The sequence below is a fragment of the Xyrauchen texanus genome, chromosome 49 (assembly GCF_025860055.1).
Source record: "Xyrauchen texanus isolate HMW12.3.18 chromosome 49, RBS_HiC_50CHRs, whole genome shotgun sequence".
In the NCBI taxonomy this organism is placed as follows: domain Eukaryota; kingdom Metazoa; phylum Chordata; class Actinopteri; order Cypriniformes; family Catostomidae; genus Xyrauchen; species Xyrauchen texanus.
Window position 1 is genome coordinate 17,154,466 of NC_068324.1, and position 25,189 is coordinate 17,179,654.

The following is a 25,189-nucleotide window of genomic DNA, read 5'->3' on the forward strand; positions in this document are numbered from 1 at the left end:
AGAATTATTGAGGTAACAATAACAGCCCAAGTATACTTTGTTTTTGTGGGTTCAGGGTAGGATTGCGGATGGTCGACCACGTTGCCTTTCAAAGTATACTCTTTTTTTTTTTTTTTGTGTGTATGTGTGTGACCACAAACTAATACAAAAGCATTCAACGCATGGACTCTATGACTACATTACGATACTCTTGCTAAAGTCAAAGGCAGTCGCTGACGATGCTCATGCATGTGGACAGTCAGCATGGAATGAAATTTGCCTCAAGCATAATGTGTGTGGAGCAATCACCAACACGGACATCCAAAGTATACTCTGGCCTTTCAGGTTTCTCAACCCGAACACACTGGACGACTTCAATGCAACCTTTCAGTTGTCAGAGAATCTTACTCTTAGTTTCTACAAGAACTCTGAAGACTGTCAATGGCTCCCATCATATGGGATAGGCTTTGAGGCTCTTAAAATCTACCTTAAGTTTTCTTGAGTATGCATGGATAGACATTCAGTGTTCTGTCAGGAACTAAAGAAACATCCACACATCCACCACAACTCTGTTTTCAGTTTCATAGCAACGTTTCACAAAGTGTGCGTTTATGGAGTGCGTTTTCGAAAGTCTTCATTTTCAGTGCCGTTCCAGTGTGGTTGAGTCATAAACAGTGAAATTGATGCACTTTTCGAATGCAAATATATGAATGTGGGCATGGCCTAAAATAATATTTCTTTACGTGGTCTCAGTGACATGCATAGATAATTTTGAAATTTTACAGCATACAGTGATTTTACTGTGCTTAAGTGATGTTGGTAGGTAAAACGCAAAACAGAACACAGAGCCTTGATTGGTTTATTACTTGTATAAAATGTCAAATAGTATTAAACAATTAACAATTAGTGTGAGAGCTGGGCAATATAGCTAAATATGAGACATTCTTTTATATGATATATGTATATCTAGATATTTAATGTATTTGCTTTTAAATGGCTTACAAAATGCCACCTGGAGACGTCCATATACATTTTTGGGTGACGATGCAAGTTAAATTAGATTCAATTAATAAAATGATTTATTCATGGAAAAGCATGCAAATAAATTCCTAAACATTAAAGATATTCATGAAATAAGTGTCCTGAGATCTCTCACTGGTCTCTGTGACAGCTGTACACTTTGTAAACAGGAAACAGCAGAGGGGCTGTCCAACTGGTGATGCTTTTCATCTGTCAATCATTTTGCGCGTTCTCACAGTGTTGTATTTGTAACTTTGTATATTGTCGTTTTTGTTTTGACCGGGCCAGCAGAAAAAAATCCTTACTGTTGAGCTCTGATTGCGCAGTATTAGTATCAAACATCCCCCTATTATACACATGACATTGTTCAGAATCAAAAATGGTTATGTGCAGCAAGCAACACAAGCTCAATTTTCAGCAGATCAGCTGGAGACATGGCGCAAGTGAAGGTGGTGAAACTTGTGGAGCATTCGTGAAGGTTGAACTGGCTCTGGAATCAGTAGTCCCACCACAGGACCCCCCAATTCCCATAACTAAGGAGATGCTATCTGCTGGTCCACAGACAGTATTTATTAAACATGTCAACATGACTGAGCGCCTCAGGGTCAGCACTCAAACTACTGACATTTTCTGCTGGGTGGGAGCGTGTTAGCGATGGAGAGTCTAAACAACCACAACCAACAATACCTGAAAGTCTCTGCATATATATATCTATATCAGAATGAGCTTAATTGCCAAGTGTTCTCACGTATACAAGGAATTTTTGGGTGATAAGAGAAACAAGTGCACACAGAACATTACAGTAAGATACAGAATATAAAACAAAGTAAGAGTATAAACAGACATATACCAAATAATAGGGGTATGTACAGTTACTGAATTAAATATGAGTGAATTTACATATGTATTTGAGATATCTATTTACAGTATTGCACTATGGGGAAGTCCTGAACACAGTGATGAACACACCAATAATCCTCTCAGCAGTCCTGACTGTCCGCTGTGTGTGTGTGTGTGTGTATGTATGTATATATATATATATATATATATATAAAATGTATATTGCTTTAAGCTCTGGCTTATTTCTGACAGTTTGCTTCAATTACCTTGATCTTGGGAAATGTAAATAAATTATAATGAGGTGTTAAGTTTAAAAATATATTTGACTTCTTTGCTAAAATAAATGTAAACTCTAAAGTCCAATCTTAAAGATGTTTGTTTTAAAACCCCTTTGAATGGGTCATTCAAACTACAATGGAACATATTTGTATATTTTACTGTATAACTTTGATTTTCCCACAATCTTGCTTCCAAGCAACCAGATCTGGTCAATTTAAGGCATCCAGTTTGGTAATACACATCCAGCTTGGTAACTTGACACCAGCTTAATGGGACTACCATGTTATAATGAGACAAAACAGCATGCTTTGTCAAAGAGGGCTGTTAGAATCTCCAATTTGATCAAAAATCAGCCTTGGAATAAAGGTTTTGTATTTAAATGCATTTTTGTTAGCTTGTATGAAGTTAATATGCACTCCAAAAAGTTGACAACATGACCTTTCAGCAGATATACACATTTAAAATGTTCTCTTCCAAAAAAAAAAAAAAAAAAAAAAAAAAAAAAGAGATTCACATTTTAGACTTTTTTTTAGCTAATGTAAGCTAAAAGGTGAAATACAAAACAATTCAAAATACACATTATACTAATTCCAGCTGTTATCAAGAGCTGGGGAGAGAAACATAGTAGGAGAGATAGTATACACAGTATCTACATCAGCACAATGAAGTAATTAATTGAGTTTCTGTCCTCCTCGTTCACGCCTAAGTGTTTACATAATGATTTAGCCTCCTGATACCGTTCTTTTCTCTGTATTATGCCCAGTGAAGTACGACCGGAGCCCATGCACACTACGCCACTCTCTGTCTGCATTATTCACCCAGAGCTTTCAACGTAACTTGCCAAAGATCAGAGGTCAGCTGTGTTTACATCCACCGGGTCAACTTTGTTCTGTGACGAAACAATGATATCTTCCCAGTGGCTCTGAAGGCATTTGGAGGAAACCAATGTTGGACCATCAGCTTTGAGGATTATGACTTTACGTTATGACGGCAAGCAAACATGAATTTTTATTGTTATGTTGTTTAGAATGTCTGTCCGAAGGATGTGGCCAACATATCTGTAGTAGGGCTACTTAAATGTCTTATTGCTCTAATACTTTCAAGTCACAAATATATTGTTAATTTTCAACGCATCGCCCAGCCCTGTATGTGGTCTGACTGCTGATTTTTCTTGTCTTACTAAAGAGAAAGCATGCTGTGTAGCATTACTTTAAGCAGACAAGTTGGCTGTAGAGACTTTAACAACTCTAACATGATGAGCAGCATACCACAAAAAGAGATGGTCGATTACGTCAAACACAAGAACTAGGAATCAAAAAGGCAAGATATCATTGAATGTAAACCGGACCAGAGCAATAAGGTCAATCAATCACATGAGGAGTAGCTCCCTAGACCATTGCAATACTTTTCAGAAGTCTTCTGGACTGTAAAAAAACCCCACTTGAACTAGATTCTTTATCCTTAGTGTGAAAAACTGCTCAGTTTGGTAGAGAAACATGCAAGTTTTGAAAGCTGCTGGACTGTCGACAGGGATAGACAACTGGCAATGTATGATATTAGTTAAAATAAGTGTTGCAATTAAGTCATATGTGTCTGAAAGGACCCATGAGTGAGTACAAAAAAAAGAGTTTTCAATTTTTAAAACTCTTCAACCAAATACCTTATGAAACCTCTGTAACATTCATGTGGCAAACTGGAAATCAATACCTGGAAGGCTGAGAGGTCCAACAAGGCAATGGTGTTGAGGAAGCGCAGCCCTTGCAGGGCCACCTGGATGACGGAGGCACTGTAAGGTTCCTGGGGGCCCACGGGGCCAGAAGAGAGAGAATCAGGGAGGGCATTGTGGAGCAGGATGCAGTACAGCATGTGGAGAACACCCACCAGGTCTGTGCTCTGCAGAAGTGCTGTCCAACCGGTGGGGTCCTGACGTTTGTTATCGAAGACACTCAGAGAACTGTAAAAGAGAATTGGAGGGGAAGAGAACTGTATAGTATGAATTAAAATTGATCAGAATGAAGCAGAATGGAATACTAGTGTATGGCTTACTAAATACTGTGTAGTATATACTGTACACTAACTTGTTTTTTTTTTAATAGTATGTAAAACAGAATGCAACAATCATTGATTCAAACAGTAGTATGCTATATTGTTGTCACAAGACCTTAATACACTGTTAGTAAAAACAAAAAGGAGATGACAGTTAATATTTCTCATACTGGAAATGGCAATTCAAGTCATGCACATTGCATTGTGGAAAATAACACACAGTATGCAACATGGGATTTATTTGTGGGATATAACATGGATGTATTGTATACTGCACATTTTAACAAATTAAGCAGATTATCCAGTTTTCCATGCATTCCAGAAAATATGCTGTGGACAACATACACTCTGCTTTTTCCAAATTCCAAACATACCATCAACAAGGTCAAACATTAAGAGCTATAGAGCAAAAGACATGCAGATATACAGTATATTCTTACACAAAACAAACAAATAAGATGGATCACACATGACACAGGACGCAAGAGCACTTAGTCCAACAGGTAATAACCATTGAGCAGTGACTGACATTCCAGGAATGAAAAACAAATCAGGGTCATATACACGGTTATCTATAGATAGGCCATAGGTGTTCCTCAGGCCAACGAAATAAGGTTCCCCGTGTTTATTCACCTTTCAATTTGAATCACTTGCCTTTCAAACAAAATCAGAAATGCATAGAGCTGTTCTTTGTGACACAAAGCACAAGACGAAGAGGCTGGAGCCCTGTTGAAAAAAAACTGGTTTGCTGGTCTTAGCGGGTCTTCCAGCCTGTTGCCGGTTGCATGCAACAATTTTTAAGTCAGTTTCATTAAAAACTTAGATTTTATGACCAAAATGTAACTGCATAAACTTTTTTTTTTTTTACATTCGATAGGGCTTTTCACACAGTACTTAACCCCAGGGTATCTTCGTTCTTTTAACCCTGTGTGTCACATGTAATTTTGAAAAGGGGTTAGTTGTGGGGTTAACCTGTATTGAGGTGCCAAAGGTATACAGTGTGAAACGATGCAGAGTTAGAATGTTTCAGAAAGTTGTTTAGCACCAGATAACCAATCAGTCAAGCCTCCGTTCGTCCAATGATTATTATTGACACCGCAAATATCAAATAAGAACGTTAACCCGGGGTTTACGACTGTACTGTGTTCAAGCCACAGTCGTTCAGTGTATTTTCCCACAATTCAAATTAGACTGCCTTACTAAAGAGAGCTGTGAGCTTGTTTTACGCAACAGGCTTTCTCTGGCGTCTTTAACTAATAACTAATTGTTAGACATAGACTTAATTTACTGGCTATATTTATGCAACTGGCACCTGGACTGTTTGCTGGTTTTAAATGGGTTTTGGGCAGTTTTCATATAGTCAGACTGGGAGACCAAGCAGACCAGCTTAACACTTGCTTGGACAGGCTGTGAGATCAGATTAGCATAAACCATTTCATTTCTAGTTAAGCCCCATTTCTTTTAAGAGGCCCCCATCACAGGGAGTGGGGCCTAACATGTGTCTGAAAGCATCAGAACCGGAGGGATTCTGGTTGCTTGCTGTAGCCACACAGACCAAAGACCCAGGATGTAGGGAGTGTGGGACGTCTGGGCCTGGCAACTTCTAGATTTACTAGCTAGACCAGAGACCAGAGTCTGTTCTGATATAAATAATGATGGCAGGCACCGTTTATGAAGCTTGCGGTTTGAGCAGATAGACTTAACTGGTAACATTCAGTCCTTCCTGAGCCTGGAATGAACACTAAGACACAGTGAGGGTCACTGCAGCCAGATATATGAGGAGAGATAGGAGAGAATTTACACTTCTGAGCCTGGGATCAGGGACTGGAGTTCAGAAAGACAGAGAGAGAGACAAAGAGAGAACGGGTGAGCGAGAGAGAGACAAAGAGAGAAAGGGTGAGAGAGAGAGAGACAAAGAGAGAAAGGGTGTGAGAGAGAGAGAGAGGAGTGAGGAAAAAGAGATCAAAAGGAGGAGAAATAAAACAAGGGGAAAACATGAGATGTATAGAATGAATGCATAGAACAATAGACAGTATATGATGGACAGATGTGCAAAATGTGTAGAGAGATGGACAGATGTATAGAATTAATTTATAGAATACATAGAGATGGATAGGTGCATAATGAATGTATATCACATATACAGAGATGGACAGAATGTGATGTATTGATATAATTAATGTATAGAATGCATAGCGAGGGATAGGTGTGTAAAATTAATGTATAGCACATACAGTATATAGAGAGATGGACAAAATGTGATGGACAGATGCATAGAATGAATGTATAGAATGCATAGAGACGGATAGGTGTATAAAATTAATGTATAGCACATACAGTATATAGAGAGATGACAGAATATGATGGACAGATGCATAGAATGAATGTATAGAATACATAGAGATGGATAGGTGTATAAAATTAATGTATAGCACATACAGTATATAGAGAGATGGACAAAATGTGATGGACAGATGCATAGAATGAATGTATAGAATGCATAGAGACGGATAGGTGTATAAAATTAATGTATAGCACATACAGTATATAGAGAGATGACAGAATATGATGGACATATGCATAGAATGAATGTATAGAATACATACAGATGGATAGGTGTATAAAATTAATGTATAGCACACACACACACACACACACCAAATGTGATGGACAGATGCATAGAATGAATGTATAGAATGCATAGAGACGGATAGGTGTATAAAATTAATGTATAGCACATACAGTATATAGAGAGATGACAGAATATGATGGACAGATGCATAGAATGAATGTATAGAATACATAGAGATGGATAGGTGTATAAAATGAATGTATAAAATGTACAGAAAGATGGAGAGAATGTGAATGGCATATGTATAGAGTGAATGTACTGGGAGATGCTTACAATGTGGTCACTAGACAGAACAAATGTTGAGAATTTATATGGATGGATGTGTAAAAAGAAAGTATAGAATATACAGAAAGATGGATATATTGTGGAGGGGAAATGTATAAAATAATTGTATAGATCATATGAAGTGGAAAACAGAATGTGATGTACAGAATGAGTATTCTATGAGCATAGAATCTATAGGGAGATGGACTGAATGAGGTGGACAGATAAATAGAATGAATGTATAGCATATAGAGAAAGATGGATAGCATTTGATGACAGATATATAGCATAAATGTCTACAGAGACAATAAATATTTTAACAGAATGCAAAGAGAAGGACAGTGTCTGTAATGTGATAAAGCACTGACTAATCGAGAATCTTGTGGATTTTGTGGAAGTTCAGGCTCTAAGCAACAAAGCTGACCATCCAAACATCACACACACCAATAACAATACTAGAGTGTAATGTGCAATGGCTGAGCCAGAGTGCAGGGAACACAGTCTTGGAACTCAGACAACCATCTGTCAACCAATAGCACTGGCTCCACAACTATGCAAACTCATCTCGCTCTCGGGCCGCTTGTGTTCCAAAACATTTAATTAAGACCAATCTTACCAGATTTACAGCACTGTGTTTGAGTCTTAGTCAGGACAACACCCTGCAGATTAGCAGGATTGGTAACTTCTTACCCCCTGTGGTACATTCAACAGTCTGAGCGAAAGCACCCCTTAAGGCTGATCTGAGACAAGATCTTCTATTTTGGCTGCAACAGCAAGGATCTGGATTTGAGTATCAACTGCTGATCTCTAACCAGCACGAAAGGGGCAGGTTCTACAGGGTGTCACATTGCAGGGGAGGATACATCCGTGAACACTACACCAAGTGCACTGGACCTTTTGGTAAGGTGAGTGGGGAAAGGAGTGTCAGAATGTTAGGGAGGTAACCTCAGCCTCACCAGTGTGACCACAGCAAGTATGAGAGGTCTGCTAGCCGGAATCAGCATCTGGGTAGGAGACTGATCCTGGCCCTGCTCTTCAAGTCCACATTTAACATTAACAGGCATAAGAAATTCCTCCGAACTGATCTCAGTTCAGAGTAGAAGGGCAATATCCACCGACAGTTGTGATCAGTGTCAACGTAAAGGAATAAAGACTTGGTTCTCACAGAGTGAATGTGCATGACGTACTTCACATCTCCTGACCCTGAAACAGGAGAAAGCAGAGTGGGATGAAAGTGAAAGGCCTGACAGAGGCAATTTGAGTCTGCCCACTGATCCCAAATCAGCATTGTCTGATTAATCCATGCTTACAGCTAAACCTGTGGTAATACTGTTGGTGCCTACTTGGTTTGGAGGACAAGAAGGAATGTACTTGGAACTTTGATTATCCATGAGGAAAAGCAACTTAATGATTCAATAAATAATAATAAAAAAAAAAACAGGTTTCTACATTGGTTAAGGTGCCTAAAGGCCAAAGTATACTACAGTTCTTGTGACTCAAATTACAACATCAGCACGTCGTCTGTGAGACTGTATGTGCTCACAGTCAAAAGAGTATCCTTTAAAAGGCTAGATCAAATCAAATCAAATCACTTTATTGCCACTCAACCATAGAAAATAGTGCAACATTTGGTGAAAGTCTTGGGTGCAGTTCCGAGCAACATAGCAGAGCACTCTTGTAACATGGCTAGAGTACTTGACTGTGTGCGAGACATGATGGCACACGGAAAAACAAAGTATACCTTAGCCTTAAAACCATGTTGGCTTAAATGCTCGAGGAATGACATATAGTGCTCTCAAAAGAATGCAGGTTTGAATCTGACTTGCACCATTTCCGATCCCATTCTCATTTCTTTACACTGTACACTGTCCTGCCCCATAAAGGCAAAAGCAAATACATTAAGGGAGGTTCCAAAAGTCCTTAACACCATGTCTACATTGGAAGCGACCAACAGTTTGAGGCTGTTATCTCAGAATGCTCACCAACAATGGACTAATCAGCTGTAAGCTTGAGGATTTCAACAACAGTAAAATAGGTGAATAACATCATATCCTACTTTATTAGGAGCGCAAAAACAAAAGGACTTTGTATGGGCTTTTTTAGAATTATGAATCAATTTTATATATAATAATAATAATATAACTGCATATACAACATCAGATCACTTTAATTAGTTGGCCAGAGACATCACGAGCTGGCTTTGATGTAATGGTCAGAAGTTACTTAAAACATATAGATTAAAATAAAATAGCCATCAATTCATGATTTTTGCAAATAAAATCTTTTTATATGTAGAAAATAAAGTGGCTGGAGTAGCTGTGCAGCACATCAAAATGAGAAAAAGGCATCCGTTGAGTCATGGCGCACTGCGAAGCACTGATGTTTTCAGTGTAGACAGCTTTGCTGATTGCAATGGGAGCCAATTTGTTTTGAAGTGTTGCAATATGCCACTCATGTCTGATACAGAAATTGTGTAAACCCTCAAATCAGACAGTGCCCTGACCGAAAGTGGTACAGTCAGATAAGTTGATTTGTCATCATTAGCTTAGCATGAACCCTCAACAACAAGATCTGATTGGCTGTTGATAACTATACACTTACATTAAAACACAAAGCCCCCGCTTTAAGAACAAAACCCAGAACATAGCAACTGCCAGATTGCAGAGTCAGTAGGAAACGTCCAAGACTACTCGGACATGGGACGACATCCTGGCCCTCCACGCAGTGAAGAATGGCTGAATGGAGATATAGAAGGCTGGATTAGGATAGATGAATATGATGTTGAACTATGCTGAGCAGGACTATTAAAGAGAAGAACTACTGGCACTGAAGTTTCTCACAGATATTCAGTGACACAAGCCAAAGGAGGTTGGGAGCAATGCTGACGTTAAACAGCTGGATGTTGTCATAGCATGCAGCAGCTGGAACAGGACACTGTTGGCCACCTTACTCTCGTAGGAGGAGCTCTGACCTATGAGTAAACTCCAAAATACAAGCGCAATGGACAGTTTTGTCCATGTAATCTGAAATTTTGCGAATGAATGGATTCATTTCAGACTTTAGATAAAAATGTCTGAATAGTTAGAATCATTGAAGTAGCAATATCACAGTTGAAAATATTTAGGTAACACTTTCTATGTGCCTCTGAATAATGCATTTGCAGAGTTCTGCGTGTGCAGATCCCATGTCGACCTGTTTTTAACAGCTGAATGTTCTCATTACCAATTATAAAAGCAGTTATAATACATAATACTTACCAATTATATATAGCATTTAAACTCCCAATTCCATGTTATATTATGCATTATAATGCAATACACTCATGTTAAAGTACAAAGATATCATTAACATTATGTGATGATCAGTCTTGCCTGCGAGTGAGGGTCAGAGGTCACGGGCGGGATATCACAAGCTGTGACTATGTTGTTAGCCTCTGTCAGCAGTTGTGCAGGCACAAACACACTCCGCCACACACACGTGGGTGGGCTACAGGCAGGAGTTTACAGTGCAGGGAGACAGAACTGTGGGGCCACTAGATGACTATCAGCACAGACTCTGCAGGGCCTGCTTCAGACATTGGGAAATGAGCTAGTGATTGATGGGGCTGCTGTCTTTGGTCTGCACCTCTGCAGACATCTAAGCAACACAAAAGTACAGTGAACTTCACCTTTTAATTTAGATAGGAACAAGGGTATCTGCAAGTTGAGGGATGTTTGGAAGAGTGGGAACTAGGATTGGGTGAAAGAGCTAAATAAAATGTATATAAAATATATTTTTCAGCCTTTTGACAATAACATACAATATACCTCAAAATGTATGTACAATGCAAATGTTTAATTCTTCATGATTGTCTTCGTCTTATTTTCTAAAATAAATACAATTGATAAGCAAAACTGTGAAAGAAATGTAAGGGATAATGTATAGATGGTCGTTATGGCAAAATAAACCCCTTTATGACTAAATTTTGCTACCTAACAAATAAATTAATAAACGGACATGAAATATATATTTCATGAATTACTGTCTGCCAACTTGTTATTGTGCTTATTACAAGACTACATGGCAAATAAATACATAAATGGATATGAAATGTTGACCATTTCATTTATAAGCCTAATTGTAGAGATTGCAGAGTAAAACGAGAAGTAGGGTAGATGGCTTGAAACACCTGGATGAGTGGTCTAATATTATGGTATCCATGAATGTGTGTTAATTTTTCAATCAATTCACTGAAATGGACAGTTTAAAGGGATTTACTGAAATGAATGTCAAGGTATTAACATGGTACATGTCTAAAAAACATGGCAATACCATAATACATTATTGTAAGCAGACTGGAGGATATGTTGAAGAAGTTGAAGATGGGCGGGATATAGGTGTTAAAGGTCATAAGATATCACTCACCGGCCAGTCACAGCAAAACACAGCTTAGACATCCCATGCAGAAAAGCTGTGGCTTGCTCCAGAAATGCAGCCATCTTGGGACTCTCATCAATTGGTCCTTGTACATACAGGAAACAGCCATACAGCTTGTCGATCAACCCCATGTTCACCACATAGCTGAGGAAAAAAAAAAAAAAAAAAACTCACATGAAGAAAATATGACATAATAACTTCAGTACACACTGCAGTAGTCATGCTATTTTCCTGTTTAATTGAGCAGAATTCAGTTAGATTATTGAAAAAATGGGAAGGAGGGGTATTCTCTCCAGGATAATGGCATATTCTACTGTAGCCCTTTTCAAAAACCTAGTGAGCTCTCTCGCTTTCTACAGTTTACATGAACAGCTGTCTTCTAAGGCACCATCCTAATTCAACTTCATAGGCAGCAACACAAATACAGCAGCACTCCGCATAGGTCGGTTCACAATTGACTACAATAGTTTGAGTCTGATATTAGCATGTTACTAAGCTAATAAGGTAATACTCTAGTAAGCAGGGGCTTGGGTAACTCAGCGAGTAAAGACACTGACTACCACCCCTGGAGTCGTGAGTTTGAATCCAGGGCGTGCCGAGTGACTCCAGCCAGATCTCCTAACCAACCATATTGGCTTGGATGCTAGGGAGGGTGGAGTCACATGGGGTAACCTCCTTGTGGTCACTATAATGTGGTTCTCGCTCTTGGTGGGGTGTGTAGTGAGTTTTGCGTGGACGCCGCGTAGAATAGCGTGGGCCTCCGAGGTACCAGCTCAACAAGCCATGTGATAACATGCACGGATTGATGGTCTCATGCTGAGGCAACTGAGATTCGTCCTTTGCCACCCAGATTGAGTCACTACACCACCACGAGGACTTAGAGCACATTGGGAATTGGTCATTCCAAATTGGGAATAAAAAAAATAAATCATAAACATACTAAGCACACATAAATATGGGCAAAACAGTATATTTTAATTAGAATGAAAAGACTTTGTAGTTTTGGAGGGTCTACACTCCGACTTCCTCTCGCTTCATCAGCCAACTTGGATTGACTTTTCCACTGAGCTTGTTGCAATGCATTCTGTGATTGTATGTGTCACCAAGAATTTGCATTTGCACATTTTTGTCAAGTATTCTTCTGGTCTTTGAATTAGGGAAAAAACTAGGTATCTTGGAAATCAACATAAGGTTATCTTTTCTTACAGCCTTTACATTGGGATGCCTTAAAACAGTGTTTCTCAACTGGTGGGTTGTGACCCAAAAGTGGTCGCAGGTCTATTGAGACTGGGTCAGCAGAGAAAGAACAATGCCATGGTTCTCCGGCCACCCAAGCGATAGCCTATTTAGGACTGCCGAGGCAAATTTAATGATAATCTCTCTGTAACAGTATAAAGGACGGGCAAGGAGGCAGCAGGAACCGGATGAAACATCAAAGTAATATTTTATGAAAACTTCATAAACATCATAAACACACATATGGCAGCTGTGAGTGGCTCTCTCTCTTCTGAACTGCCGCATCCGGCTCGTCTTTATCCCTCTACTTGGCTGATTAGCCAGATTGGGGGCCGGATGTGTGCACTCATGGCCTGGCCCCACCCTCCTCCTTGTCACAATCTCATTCAGCTAAAGGCTTCTCATCTGCACTGCGATATTTTCGCGCCTTGACTAAAGCTTTTGCGCAAGTGTAACGGAACCAGCTCACGCTAATGATCTGCCCTGATCTGTCGCACGCGTGCAACAATCAGGCTTCCCTCGATATTGCACCGCACAGACCTCAAAACTAATGTGACCCATTTCAATTCTAGTGAAACTTATCTAGTTTAAAGCGTTACAGAGGAAGTCAAGTCGAAAACAGTAGGCAGCCCTGACATGCCAAACAGCACTGAGGAAAAGAGCAACACTGTGCTATGCCCTATTTTTGTTCCATTACACATCATCACCTTTACAAAATTGTTTCATGATTTTACATGAGTAAAAGTACCTAATATTTTTTAAATGCAGTCTAGGTAGGCAGCTCACTAGGTTTTGGAAAAAAGATAGTGTCACAAAAGCCTTTGCAATCCAGAACACCCAGTAACAACATGAAACCCGAGCTCTCGTCTGAGCCTATCTATTAAATCCATATCTCTAATTTGTCTGGTCAAATGAAAGGTCTCATGACCATTTTGTTCCCTACCCTCCTGGCTACAAATCAGACCTAATTACAGTATTAGCAAACGGCTATGCGTCTCCATGTGCCAGCAAGATCCAAAAACCTGTAAAGCACCCACTCCACCCCCCACCCCTTTCCTCATAGCTCAGGTATGCCTGTCCACTTCCACTCCCTACTACCTCAGGCAATGCCACAAGAATCCTGTCAGTCAATCACAGGACCTCCCAGTGAAGTCTGCTCCGATGGGGCAATAAGCTGACTCATGTGCATGGATCTGCAGATCACACCCTCTTTTTCCCCAGTCTCCCCAAGTCTGTATCTCGTCCGCTCTCTTTTTTTTTTTTCTATAACTCTCTCATACCTCCTTTTGTTACATCTGTCACTCAAACTCAGCTGCACTCAATACTGGTAATTACAATTTAGCCCTCCCCCTCTTCTCAATAGTTCTGCCGTCACCTGAACTAAAGCCCCTTGTTATGGCTTTATCCTCCTCTTGGGCTTGGCCGGAGCTGAAAGCAGCTTTCCACACGCCATTGTGCAGCCTCTCAGACGATTCTTGCGGGAGAATAGATCCAAAGTGATTAGTCACGATTGGACGGTAGCTAGGGGCCTATTGGATCTGTATGCAGCTCGTTCAGACAGAGTTTATCTTCCAACTTGCATGTAAAACTAAAAACAATCATACCACCATCACTTAGTTTCTGTTTAAATGATTACATCTGACAGATAATGAGAGAAATTTGGCATTTTATCAGAGATGTGCCATAGCATTTAACCAAGATGCTCTAAGCAGTGTGCACCTTGGTGCTCATGTGGGAAATGTAGGTTTGAATCTGGCTTGTATTCAGTACCAACCCACCACCCCCCATTTTCACGAAACATTTCCTGTCTCCTCCTGCTGTCAAGTGTAAAAAATTAAAAATAAGTGAGCACAATGTTTTTTTCCAGGTAATCTTTAAGGAATTCATGCAATGGCTTGATGAGCAATGTTTCTGTCCCGTGTTGGCGTATTTCTATTGAAACCTGGAACTTTTTTGGGCTCATACCTTTGTTTAAAAATAACTCCTAGGCTTTAGTTACATCAAAGACATAAACCTACTTGCTTGTCGGCTGCAGGTGGTATTAGAGGGACACTCTCATACTAGAGAGCATATGATTTGACACGAGTCAGTCTAGGTCAGGATGAGTCCTCAATATATTTGGTATGTTTTCCTGATAGAGAAAGACTGTGCAAAAGTTACACATCCTCAACTTTTAGGAGTATACTCGCATGAACAGTAGATGCTTCAAAGTTAACTGACATGGACTAAAAAACACAAAACTCCCCTTTTGATTTCATGAGGTCTTTAAACAGATGATTTGTTTCTACCAGTTGCCATTTTATTTTCATATCCTCATATTTATTCTTCCTCATTTGTTCCATCCAGTTTTATTTTTGGTGACCCAGTCACTTCTTGGCCTGTTCTAGTCATGTCTGTAGGGTCACTCCACGGTCACCATGCTGGGCTCGAGACTGCTTGTGTCAAACAAATCATGAGAGGGAAAACTGAGGGATTGTGGGAAGCCTGAGTTTCTTTGCAGGCCGGTTTGTCTGCCTTTTTTCAGAGCAGGATAAAGCCAAATACCAACCCTCTCCTCTGCATTGCCCTACTCTGAAGCGGAGTTCAACTTCAAGTCAATACCAGAAGAGAATTTTGGGTGATGAAGACAGAACACGTTTGGTTTAGAGTTTGGATATGTGTAAAGGAGTTACCAGTAGAGATGCTGTTTCTAAGCATACTCAGAAACAAACATCAACTTACCGAAGCAAAGAAAGCCAGGACTGATTAAGTGTACAAGGGTGTGATGCCAGATTAAAATACAGAGGTTTGTTGAACACATTTCCCAAATAGTATTTTTGGGCTAAAATCTGGATCCCCTCCAAGGGGTCATTCCCTGCACAGGGGATCTATTGCCAAGACTCTTTGCGTTATTCTTGTTTATTACACAGTGCAGAAAACACCCATGCCACTCTATACTTGTGGTTTGTGTGAAACCTGCAATAGTTGGGTGAACGCTTATTTAAATATTATTAAGGAAAATGTCATGTTTTTCTGCCTCATTGAGAGCAGTCTGAAGAGCTGGAGTTGTGTGGAAAAGGTCAAGGAAAAGGTCAAATGAAGAATGTGACAGACTGAGAACATTAAGCAGTAAACAAAGAAAGGACATTTAGGTTAGTGTATGCATTTACATTTCACTCTGCTTCGCTGATGGGAAAAATAAGCAGAGTGGGAAAATTTTACATTTTTTAAATTGTGTTATTTTAATATGCATTAGTTGTGTAAATGTAGCAAATTACATTACAGTAACCGAATTTCCATCCACTTTTTGAGCTGTTCTATGATCGACAAAGTGAATGCATTAAAAAAAGTTTTTGAAATTTGCCATCTCCTGCTTGTTTCCATCCAATTGGCCTTTTACTGATAAAATGCATGACGACGACATCCATAAAAAATAAAAACACATTGTAATATATTAAACTTTGGGTTATTGCTAAAGAAATCTGAAATTGAGCCTTTTCCATACAGAATTCTGTATAAATCACACACTGTGTATTTTAAGCATCCCAGATGTCCCCTAATCTCTATAAAATGGAGAGAGTATAAAGACAATTAAGTGAAACTGGCCAGCTTACAGTCATTTTAATTTCACAAATAATTGCAATAGTAGGAAATATCAGAAGACAATGTCAAAATGGAGCAGTTGCTCATTTCATAAGACTGCAAGCAACTGCTCTTATGCAACGAACCAACCACCGATTTCGAACCGAAAGCAGATCGTCATTGCACTGTTCAAGCTGGCAACCTGCAACGATTACAGAGTAGTGAGGGAAACTTTCGGGGTTGGTAAAACAACAGTCCATCAATGTGTATATGATGTGTGTAGGCCTGACACGATAACTACTTTTGTTGGACAATATATTGCCCCAGAAATAATTGTGATAATTATTGTCATTTTAAGACCATTTTATACCACTGATAAAATGATAATATAATAGCATAATAATGCTAGTACACCGTTTCAAAAAGCAACGAACTTTTAATTCTTAAGAATATTCAGGCATTGAAATAGGAATGTAAAAAAAGTCGGAAAGGCCCCTCTCCATGTCCAACTATTTTTTTTGTCCCCAGCTCGGAAAACTGAATGTGATGGTTGTTTTAGATGAGCTTTTGGGTTAGTTGAATTGCCACTTTTCGTTGCCAATTTTTTTAAACAAAGTCAGCATACCGGCTTGTTCACATTAATGTGCTTTCCTCTGACTGAAACTTACATTCTCACTAACATCATCTTTTGAGTTCCACGGAATATAGAACATCAGACAGGTTTGGAACAACATGAAGGCAAGTACTGATGACAGAATTTACACTTTAAAATAAGGTTCATTACCATTAGATAATGCATTAACTATCATAAACTAACAATGAACAATATTTTACAGAATTGATCAATCTTAAGTAATGTTAGTTACTAAAAAATACAATTGTTCATGGTTCTAATGATGGACTACACTCTTAGAATGGAATACATTGACTATCAATTAATTATCAATTAATCATGAATTGATAGTCTATGTATGTGACTATCAATTAATTGCCAACAAAAGCCTTCATCAGCCAACTAACAAAGGACAATGCATCTATGTGAACTTCTGCAGTTAATCCAGGATGAACTTCAAAAGATCTTCTTAAAAGCTGCTGTGTTGTGAAAGGCACTATACAAATAAAAATGACTTACTAGTTCATAGCGTTGAACTAATGTTAAATTATACAAGTTTTTATTTTATTGTATGAAAATGTATTAATATACTGTATGTTTGAATTAACATTAACCAAGATAAATAAATTATATAAAAGTGGTGTCATTGTTAGTTCATGTTAACTGATGTAATTAACGTTAACAAATGGCACCTTTATGTAGTGTTACCCAATTTTCATTTTTGGCTACATTATCTCTAAGATTACAAGTCAGTTCTTACATCAGTTGCATGAAAAACGGCTGTTTAATTTTGACACAATGCATGGAAAATGTTAACAGATAAAATGCTGAGAGAACCTTGCTGTCATGTTGTATATTCAAAACAGATATGCATATTAAAGATAGACAATGTTTTCATTGTGTGTAATTTATTATTGTTATAGTGTTAATATTATTATAATGTATATTGTTATATACTTATTAAAATGGACTGATTCACATGGCAGAGAAAATACCTCGGATGCATACATTAGATGGAGCTCTAGGAAGTTGAGACTGTTTTTAGCATTTTTCTTCACTCTACAGACGATAATAATACACAAAGCGTTTTTGCAATTGTTCTTGCTGTTTTATGAGGGCGTGCCACGATGTGACGAGACAAAATTAGATTTCACCAATGCGGCGCGCTTGCGATGAAGACAGCTTTGTTGATTATTAACAGGAGCAACAGTTTTATTACATCGCTCGCTTATAGATAGAGAAGCGGTACAACACAATTTGCATGTCCAACTAACAGATTTATACCCATTTATATACAGTGAGGAAAATAAGTATTTGAACACCCTGCTATTTTGCAAGTTCTCCCACTTAGAAATCATGGAGGGGTCTGAAATTGTCATCATAGGTGCATGTCCACTGTGAGAGACATAATCTAAAAAAAAAAATCCAGAAATCACAATGTATGATTTTTTAACTATTTATTTGTATGATACAGCTGCAAATAAGTATTTGAACACCTGTCTATCAGCTAGAATTCTGACCCTCAAAGACCTGTTAGTCTGCCTTTAAAATGTCCACCTCCACTCCATTTATTATCCTAAATTAGATGCACCTGTTTGAGGTCGTTAGCTGCATAAAGACACCTGTCCACCCCATACAATCAGTAAGAATCCAACTACTAACATGGCCAAGACCAAAGAGCTGTCCAAAGACACTAGAGACAAAATTGTACACCTCCACAAGGCTGGAAAGGGCTACGGGAAATTGCCAAGCAGCTTGGTGAAAAAAGGTCCACTGTTGGAGCAATCATTAGAAAATGGAAGAAGCTAAACATGACTGTCAATCTCCCTCGGACTGGGGCTCCATGCAAGATCTCACCTCGTGGGGTCTCAATTATCCTAAGAAAGGTGAGAAATCAGCCCAGAACTACACGGGAGGAGCTGGTCAATGACCTGAAAAGAGCTGGGACCACCGTTTCCAAGGTTACTGTTGGTAATACACTAAGACGTCATGGTTTGAAATCATGCATGGCACGGAAGGTTCCCCTGCTTAAACCAGCACATGTCAAGGCCCGTCTTAAGTTTGCCAATGACCATTTGGATGATCCAGAGGACTCATGGGAGAAAGTCATGTGGTCAGATGAGACCAAAATAGAACTTTTTGGTCATAATTCCACTAATCGTGTTTGGAGGAAGAAGAATGATGAGTACCATCCCAAGAACACCATCCCTACTGTGAAGCATGGGGGTGGTAGCATCATGCTTTGGGGGTGTTTTTCTGCACATGGGACAGGGCTGACTGCACTGTATTAAGGAGAGGATGACTGGGCCATGTATTGCGAGATTTTGGGGAACAACCTCCTTCCCTCAGTTAGAGCACTGAAGATGGGTCGAGGCTGGGTCTTCCAACATGACAATGACCCGAAGCACACAGCCAGGATAACCAAGGAGTGGCTCTGTAAGAAGCATATCAAGGTTCTGGCGTGGCCTAGCCAGTCTCCAGACCTAAACCCAATAGAGAATCTTTGGAGGGAGCTCAAACTCCGTGTTTCTCAGCGACAGCCCAGAAACCTGACTGATCTAGAGAAGATCTGTGTGGAGGAGTGGGCCAAAATCCCTCCTGCAGTGTGTGCAAACCTGGTGAAAAACTACAGGAAACGTTTAATTGCAAACAAAGGCTACTGTACCAAATATTAACACTGATTTTCTCAGGTGTTCAAATACTTATTTGCAGCTGTATCATACAAATAAATAGTTAAAAAATCATACACTGTGATTTCTGGATTTTTTTTTTAGATTATGTCTCTCACAGTGGACATGCACCTACGATGACAATTTCAGACCCCTCCATGATTTCCAAGTGGGAGAACTTGCAAAATAGCAGGGTGTTCAAATACTTATTTTCCTCACTGTATGTAAAATCTAAAGTTCAGTAGATATGCGCACTGCTCGCACTCACAAGCAGCTGAACGCTGCACCACGACTGAAGACAAGAGTGCGCGAGATAGAGGGAATCCCCAGCATTTTTAAAGTGAAACATGAGGGAATAATTAAAACATTCGTCCACTTGTCCGGACAAGCGTTTATGTTGAGCCAGGTATTAAAACACCTATTAGCCTCGAGTAACACGTAATCTTCACCTGTCGCTGTGCTCTGTGTGGAGCAGAGTATGTGAGCAGAGCGAGGAGTGGAGCGGCATGATTTTGCCTGGAGTGAGGAGTGTCATTGTTTTCTCTCGCTCCAAGAGCGCTCCACTAATGCTCTATCACGGGCAAAACAACTGTTAACGGACCTCAATGCAATAATTCACCATGTTTTAAGCAGTGTTAAACACTATTGGCATGAAGGAAAGATGGAATTTCTGATATAACCAGAAAGAATGTGATAAAAAAAAAAGATCTAGCAGACCTCCAGCGCAAAAGTTACTTTCACTTTCTGTTTTCATGCTCCGTATTATTGAGTTAAGTTTGCGGTAAAGCTTGACTTAACTACATGCTTGTGTCTCGTCTCTTTATTCTTATGTCAACTGGCATATAGTGAAAATGATTGATGTGATGGCGAAGGAGAACACAAGTGGGAAGGTGATTGCCACGATCAAATGATTGTTGTGAAATCCAAAAAACATGATAATCCGTTCACATGTGGAGAGAAAATCTAAAGGTCAGTAATACATAGATCTATATCTCTCCCCTATTAAATATTTTGAATAATCATATCAACATTCTAATCTAATGCATCACAATCTTAACTGTAGGCCATTATGTCCCGCATTAAATAGAATTGAACTTTTAACGACGCAAAACACCAACTGAATGTTGATATTGCATAGTTTGACTTTAATCGATTGCAATCTAAATGTATTTTAGTGCCGTATAGGCTAATTTATGCATTACACATTTGCAGATGAAGAAGCTCAGCAAATGCAAATAGAGGAAAAAAGTGTAGAACATTCTGAAAATGTTTTTTCTTTTTGTTCACAGAATTATAGGGCAAGGTTAATTAAAAGAAGTGCAATAATAGAAAATAATAGGCAATAATACATAGGCCTAATAATGTTTTTTTTTTTTGGTAATTCATTTTATTTAATTTAATGTTTTGTTTTGGTAATTTATAAAAATAAAATTTTGTTTGGTAATTCATATATATATATATATATATATATATATATATATATATATATATATATTATATATATGCATCTAGCTATTTATTTAATTGATTAAACCCAGAGAATGCTGCCGATATGTTTCAGAAGTAAGCTATAAAAATGATTTAATTTAGCCTTGGGCTAATGCTAGTGTTCTAATAAAGCACAGTGTAGCATTTCTTCTAGTATTGTGTATTTATTTTTTATTTAATACACCTTCTGCATGGAAGGTTGTGATATTAAAAAGCATACTGAAATAACTTTACAGTGGAGAGGTAGCTAGGTGCTAATTTTGCCAGGGAGCGAACACGGAGCGGGGTTTCTCTAATGCAGGACCGCGGAGCGAGCGAAGAGCGGGAAATGGACAACCTGGAGTGGAGCTGGAGCGGAGTTATTAAAGAATGCTTTGAGCGTGGAGGGGAAATTGTACTCCACTCACATACTCTGGTGTGGAGGAGCTCACTGAGCCCCCACTCCGATAAAAAAAACAGTAGAGGAGAGGACAGAAGCAGCGCGACTGGCTAAAATGTTGGTGCCGTTCATTCTTATGTAAACAAACACACATATAAACACAATGGGCAAAATCGAGGTCAGCAAAAATGATCAAGGTCATGTCCATATACAGGTGAAACTCGAAAAATTTGAATATCGTAAAAAAGTTCATTAATTTCAGTAATTCAACTTAAAAGGTGAAACTAATATATTATATAGACTCATTACAAGCAAAGTAAGATATTTCAAGCCTTTATTTGATATAATTTTGATGATTATGGCTTACAGCTTATGAAAACCCCAAATTCAGAATCTCAGAAAATTAGAATATTGTGAAAAGGTTCAGTACTGTAGGCTCAAAGTGTCACACTCTAATCAGCTAAACACCTGCAAAGGGTTCCTGAGCCTTTAAATGTTCTCTCAGTCTGGTTCAGTTGAATTCACAATCATGGGGAAGACTGCTGACCTGACAGTTGTGCAGAAAGCCATCATTGACACCCTCCACAAGGAGGGAAAGCCTCAAAAGGTAATTGCAAAAGAAGTTGGATGTTCTCAAAGTGCTGTATCAAAGCACATTAATAGAAAGTTAAGTGGAAGGGAAAAGTGTGGAAGAAAAAGGTGCACAAGCAGCAGGGATGACCGTAGCCTGGAGAGGATTGTCAGGAAAAGGCCATTCAAATGTGTGGGGAGCTTCACAAGGAGTGGACTGAGGCTGGAGTTACTGCATCAAGAGCCACCACACACAGACGGGTCCTGGACATGGGCTTCAAATGTCAAACGTCTTACCTGGGCTAAAGAAAAAAGAACTGGTCTGTTGCTCAGTGGTCCAAAGTCCTCTTTTCTGATGAGAGCAAATTTTGCATCTCATTTGGAAACCAAGGTCCCAGAGTCTGGAGGAAGAATGGAGAGGCACACAATCCAAGATGCTTGAAGTCCAGTGTGAAGTTTCCACAGTCTGTGTTGGTTTGGGGAGCCATGTCATCGGCTGGTGTTGGTCCACTGTGCTTTATTAAGTCCAGAGTCAACGCAGCCGTCTACCGGGACATTTTAGAGCACTTCATGCTTCCTTCAGCAGACAAGCTTTATGGAGATGCTGACTTAATTTTCCAGCAGGACTTGGCACCTGCCCACACTGCCAAAAGTACCAAAACCTGGTTCAATGACCATGGTATTACTGTGCTTGATTGGCCAGCAAACTCGCCTGACCTGAACCCCATAGAGAATCTATGGGGCATTGCCAAGAGAAAGATGAGAGACATGAGACCAAACAATACAGAAGAGCTGAAGGCCGCTATTGAAGCATCTTGGTCTTCCATAACACTTCAGCAGTGCCACAGGCTGATAGCATCCACGCCACGCCGCATTGAGGCAGTAATTAATGCAAAAGGGGCCCAAACCAAGTACTGAGTACATATGCATGATTATACTTTTCAGAGGGCCGACATTTCTGTATTTAAAATCCTTTTTTTTTTAATTGATTTCATGTAATATTCTAATTTTCTGAGATTCTGAATTTGGGGTTTTCATAAGCTGTAAGCCATAATCATAAAAATTATATCAAATAAAGGCTTGAAATATCTTACTTTGCTTGTAATGAGTCTATATAACATATTAGTTTCACCTTTTAAGTTGAATTACTGAAATTAATGAACTTTTGCACGATATTCTAATTTTTCGAGTTTCACCTGTATCTTACGATAAGTTGATAACGTAATTAGCGTGACAGGCCTAGCTGTGTGCACGGCAATTAGAAAACAATTGATGCGCCATTATATCAGGTTGCCAAATGTAGTGGAGGCCAATGAAATTGTGCCTTGTGCCACAAGTTATGGTGCGCTGGATAACACGCACATCCCCATTCTAACCCTGACAGATGGCTATGGTGATTAAATTAACTGCAAATGGTGGCAATCCATTGTTCTGTGGGGCCGGAGCTACAGTTCCAATTAAGCAAAACTTGCATGTCGATAAAAGGAAACACTCCAGTGTTATACTGGATCTTTAATGCGTCCATTAGTAAAGTTCAAATAATAAGGAAGCAGGTCATGTAAATAAGTACAAACTCCAAAACTGGCTTTTCTCTATGCAGTCAGTGCCGCTTCTATGAGTCACATGGTGTCCTGATCTAAGGGGGAGAGACTGAAACTGCACCCGGCCTATGCACACACTTGCACAGGGATGCTAGCCCCTTACGCGCACGCTTTCTGCAGCAAGATAATAAAGTGATGGCTTGCAACGTATAAATCAGAATATACGTACTGTATGTGTCACTGTGTGTTTTCTTATTGTAAAGAAAATCGGCAATATGCAGCTTTATTAATATGAGAGAGTTTGTTTTTTTGTGAGTTAAAGATGGATCGAAGTAAACAGAAATGTGAGAGAGGGCAGTCTTCGCCCCATTATACACTGCAACAAAATACGTTTTTGATTTGTTTTGGTTTTGGCTTGTTTTCCAATATAAATATCTAAAAGTCCTTTAAAACAATCTGAAATCAATTCGTAATATCTTAAGAATATATAATTTGTATTATCTGTAATATATTAATGTCATTTAGAGGTATTTTTAAAAGATGATTTTGTCCTCTTATTTGTTAGTAAGCACATTTAATACAACCTTTTAACTTGGGGTGCAAGCTGAATAATCAGTTAAGAGCTTATGATTAATAATTGCAATAATCGCCGAATAGTTGATTAATCATTTTAATAATCGTTAGATTAGTCGATTATCAAAATAGTTGTTAGTTGCATCCCTACATGAGACACTACATTTATTGTCTTAATGCCATTTTTCTCAACAAAAAGTGTTCCAAAACTAGTTTGTGACATTTGAAGTAGACAATTTATGTGCTAAAGTTTAACAAAAAAAAAGATTATGTTGACATGAGTGAAATTTTATAGATAATTTGCATTTCCATCAGTTAAATCGGTAAATATTTTGATGCACTAAAACTTCTTCGGCAAAAAAAATAAAATAATTCTCAGATGGAAACTTAGTTATTGTTACTTTTTAGGGGAACTAACAGATTTTTGCATGACTTTTTCTTGTCATCAGTTGGGTAAGGCTCTTCCAGAAAGACAGCGATAGAGTTTGCAGGTACTTTTTTTATTATTCCCACACTTTTTGACCAAATAATTTCAATGATTTTTGGCATGATTTCTCCAGTCATTTGAAATGCTGGATAAGGATTTTTAAATAAAGTATTTTTAAATCATTTCTAGCTAAGCATAACTACAACAATTTCCATGAATTTTTAATATTCAATTAATTTCCCAGGCCTGTAAATCCCAATTTTAAAATTCCCTTATTTTTCTAGGTTTTCCCTGATTACGGGAACCCTGTTAAATTCAAAATGTAATTTTTTATTGTGGACAAAATGGCATCACCTCAACATAGCTTACAATGACTAAAACCTTGTATAAGCACAGGATAGCTTGTGGCGTAGGTAGCTTAATTTATTATGATCTAGATTTGCTGCGACTAGTTGCATCGTTCATTCACAGTGTGGACACAGTGTCACATGTACAGCATAGGCATACGTAACTATATAATGTGCAAGGAAGAGGTTTTTAACTTTATTTGTCAGTAAATAAATCAAAAAGCAAATGATTGTTCTTGCAAAGAGTAACTGTTATGTAACCAAATACACATTACCCCAACACTTTAAAAAAATACACATTCAAGAAGC

At 38.7% G+C, this 25,189-nt stretch overlaps 1 protein-coding gene across 3 annotated transcripts in view; it reads right to left on the reverse strand.

The window, feature by feature from the left end:
* LOC127640187 (S phase cyclin A-associated protein in the endoplasmic reticulum-like) overlaps positions 1-25,189 on the reverse strand; it is a 161,765-nt gene that overhangs the window by 14,501 nt on the left and 122,075 nt on the right. For all 3 annotated transcript variants that reach the window (XM_052122615.1, XM_052122614.1, XM_052122616.1), the window contains 2 exons: positions 11,465-11,620; positions 3,826-4,072 (listed from right to left, as the gene is read on the reverse strand). In XM_052122615.1, coding sequence (XP_051978575.1) covers positions 3,826-4,072; positions 11,465-11,620 — 403 coding nt within the window. The remainder of the gene's footprint in view (positions 1-3,825; positions 4,073-11,464; positions 11,621-25,189) is intronic.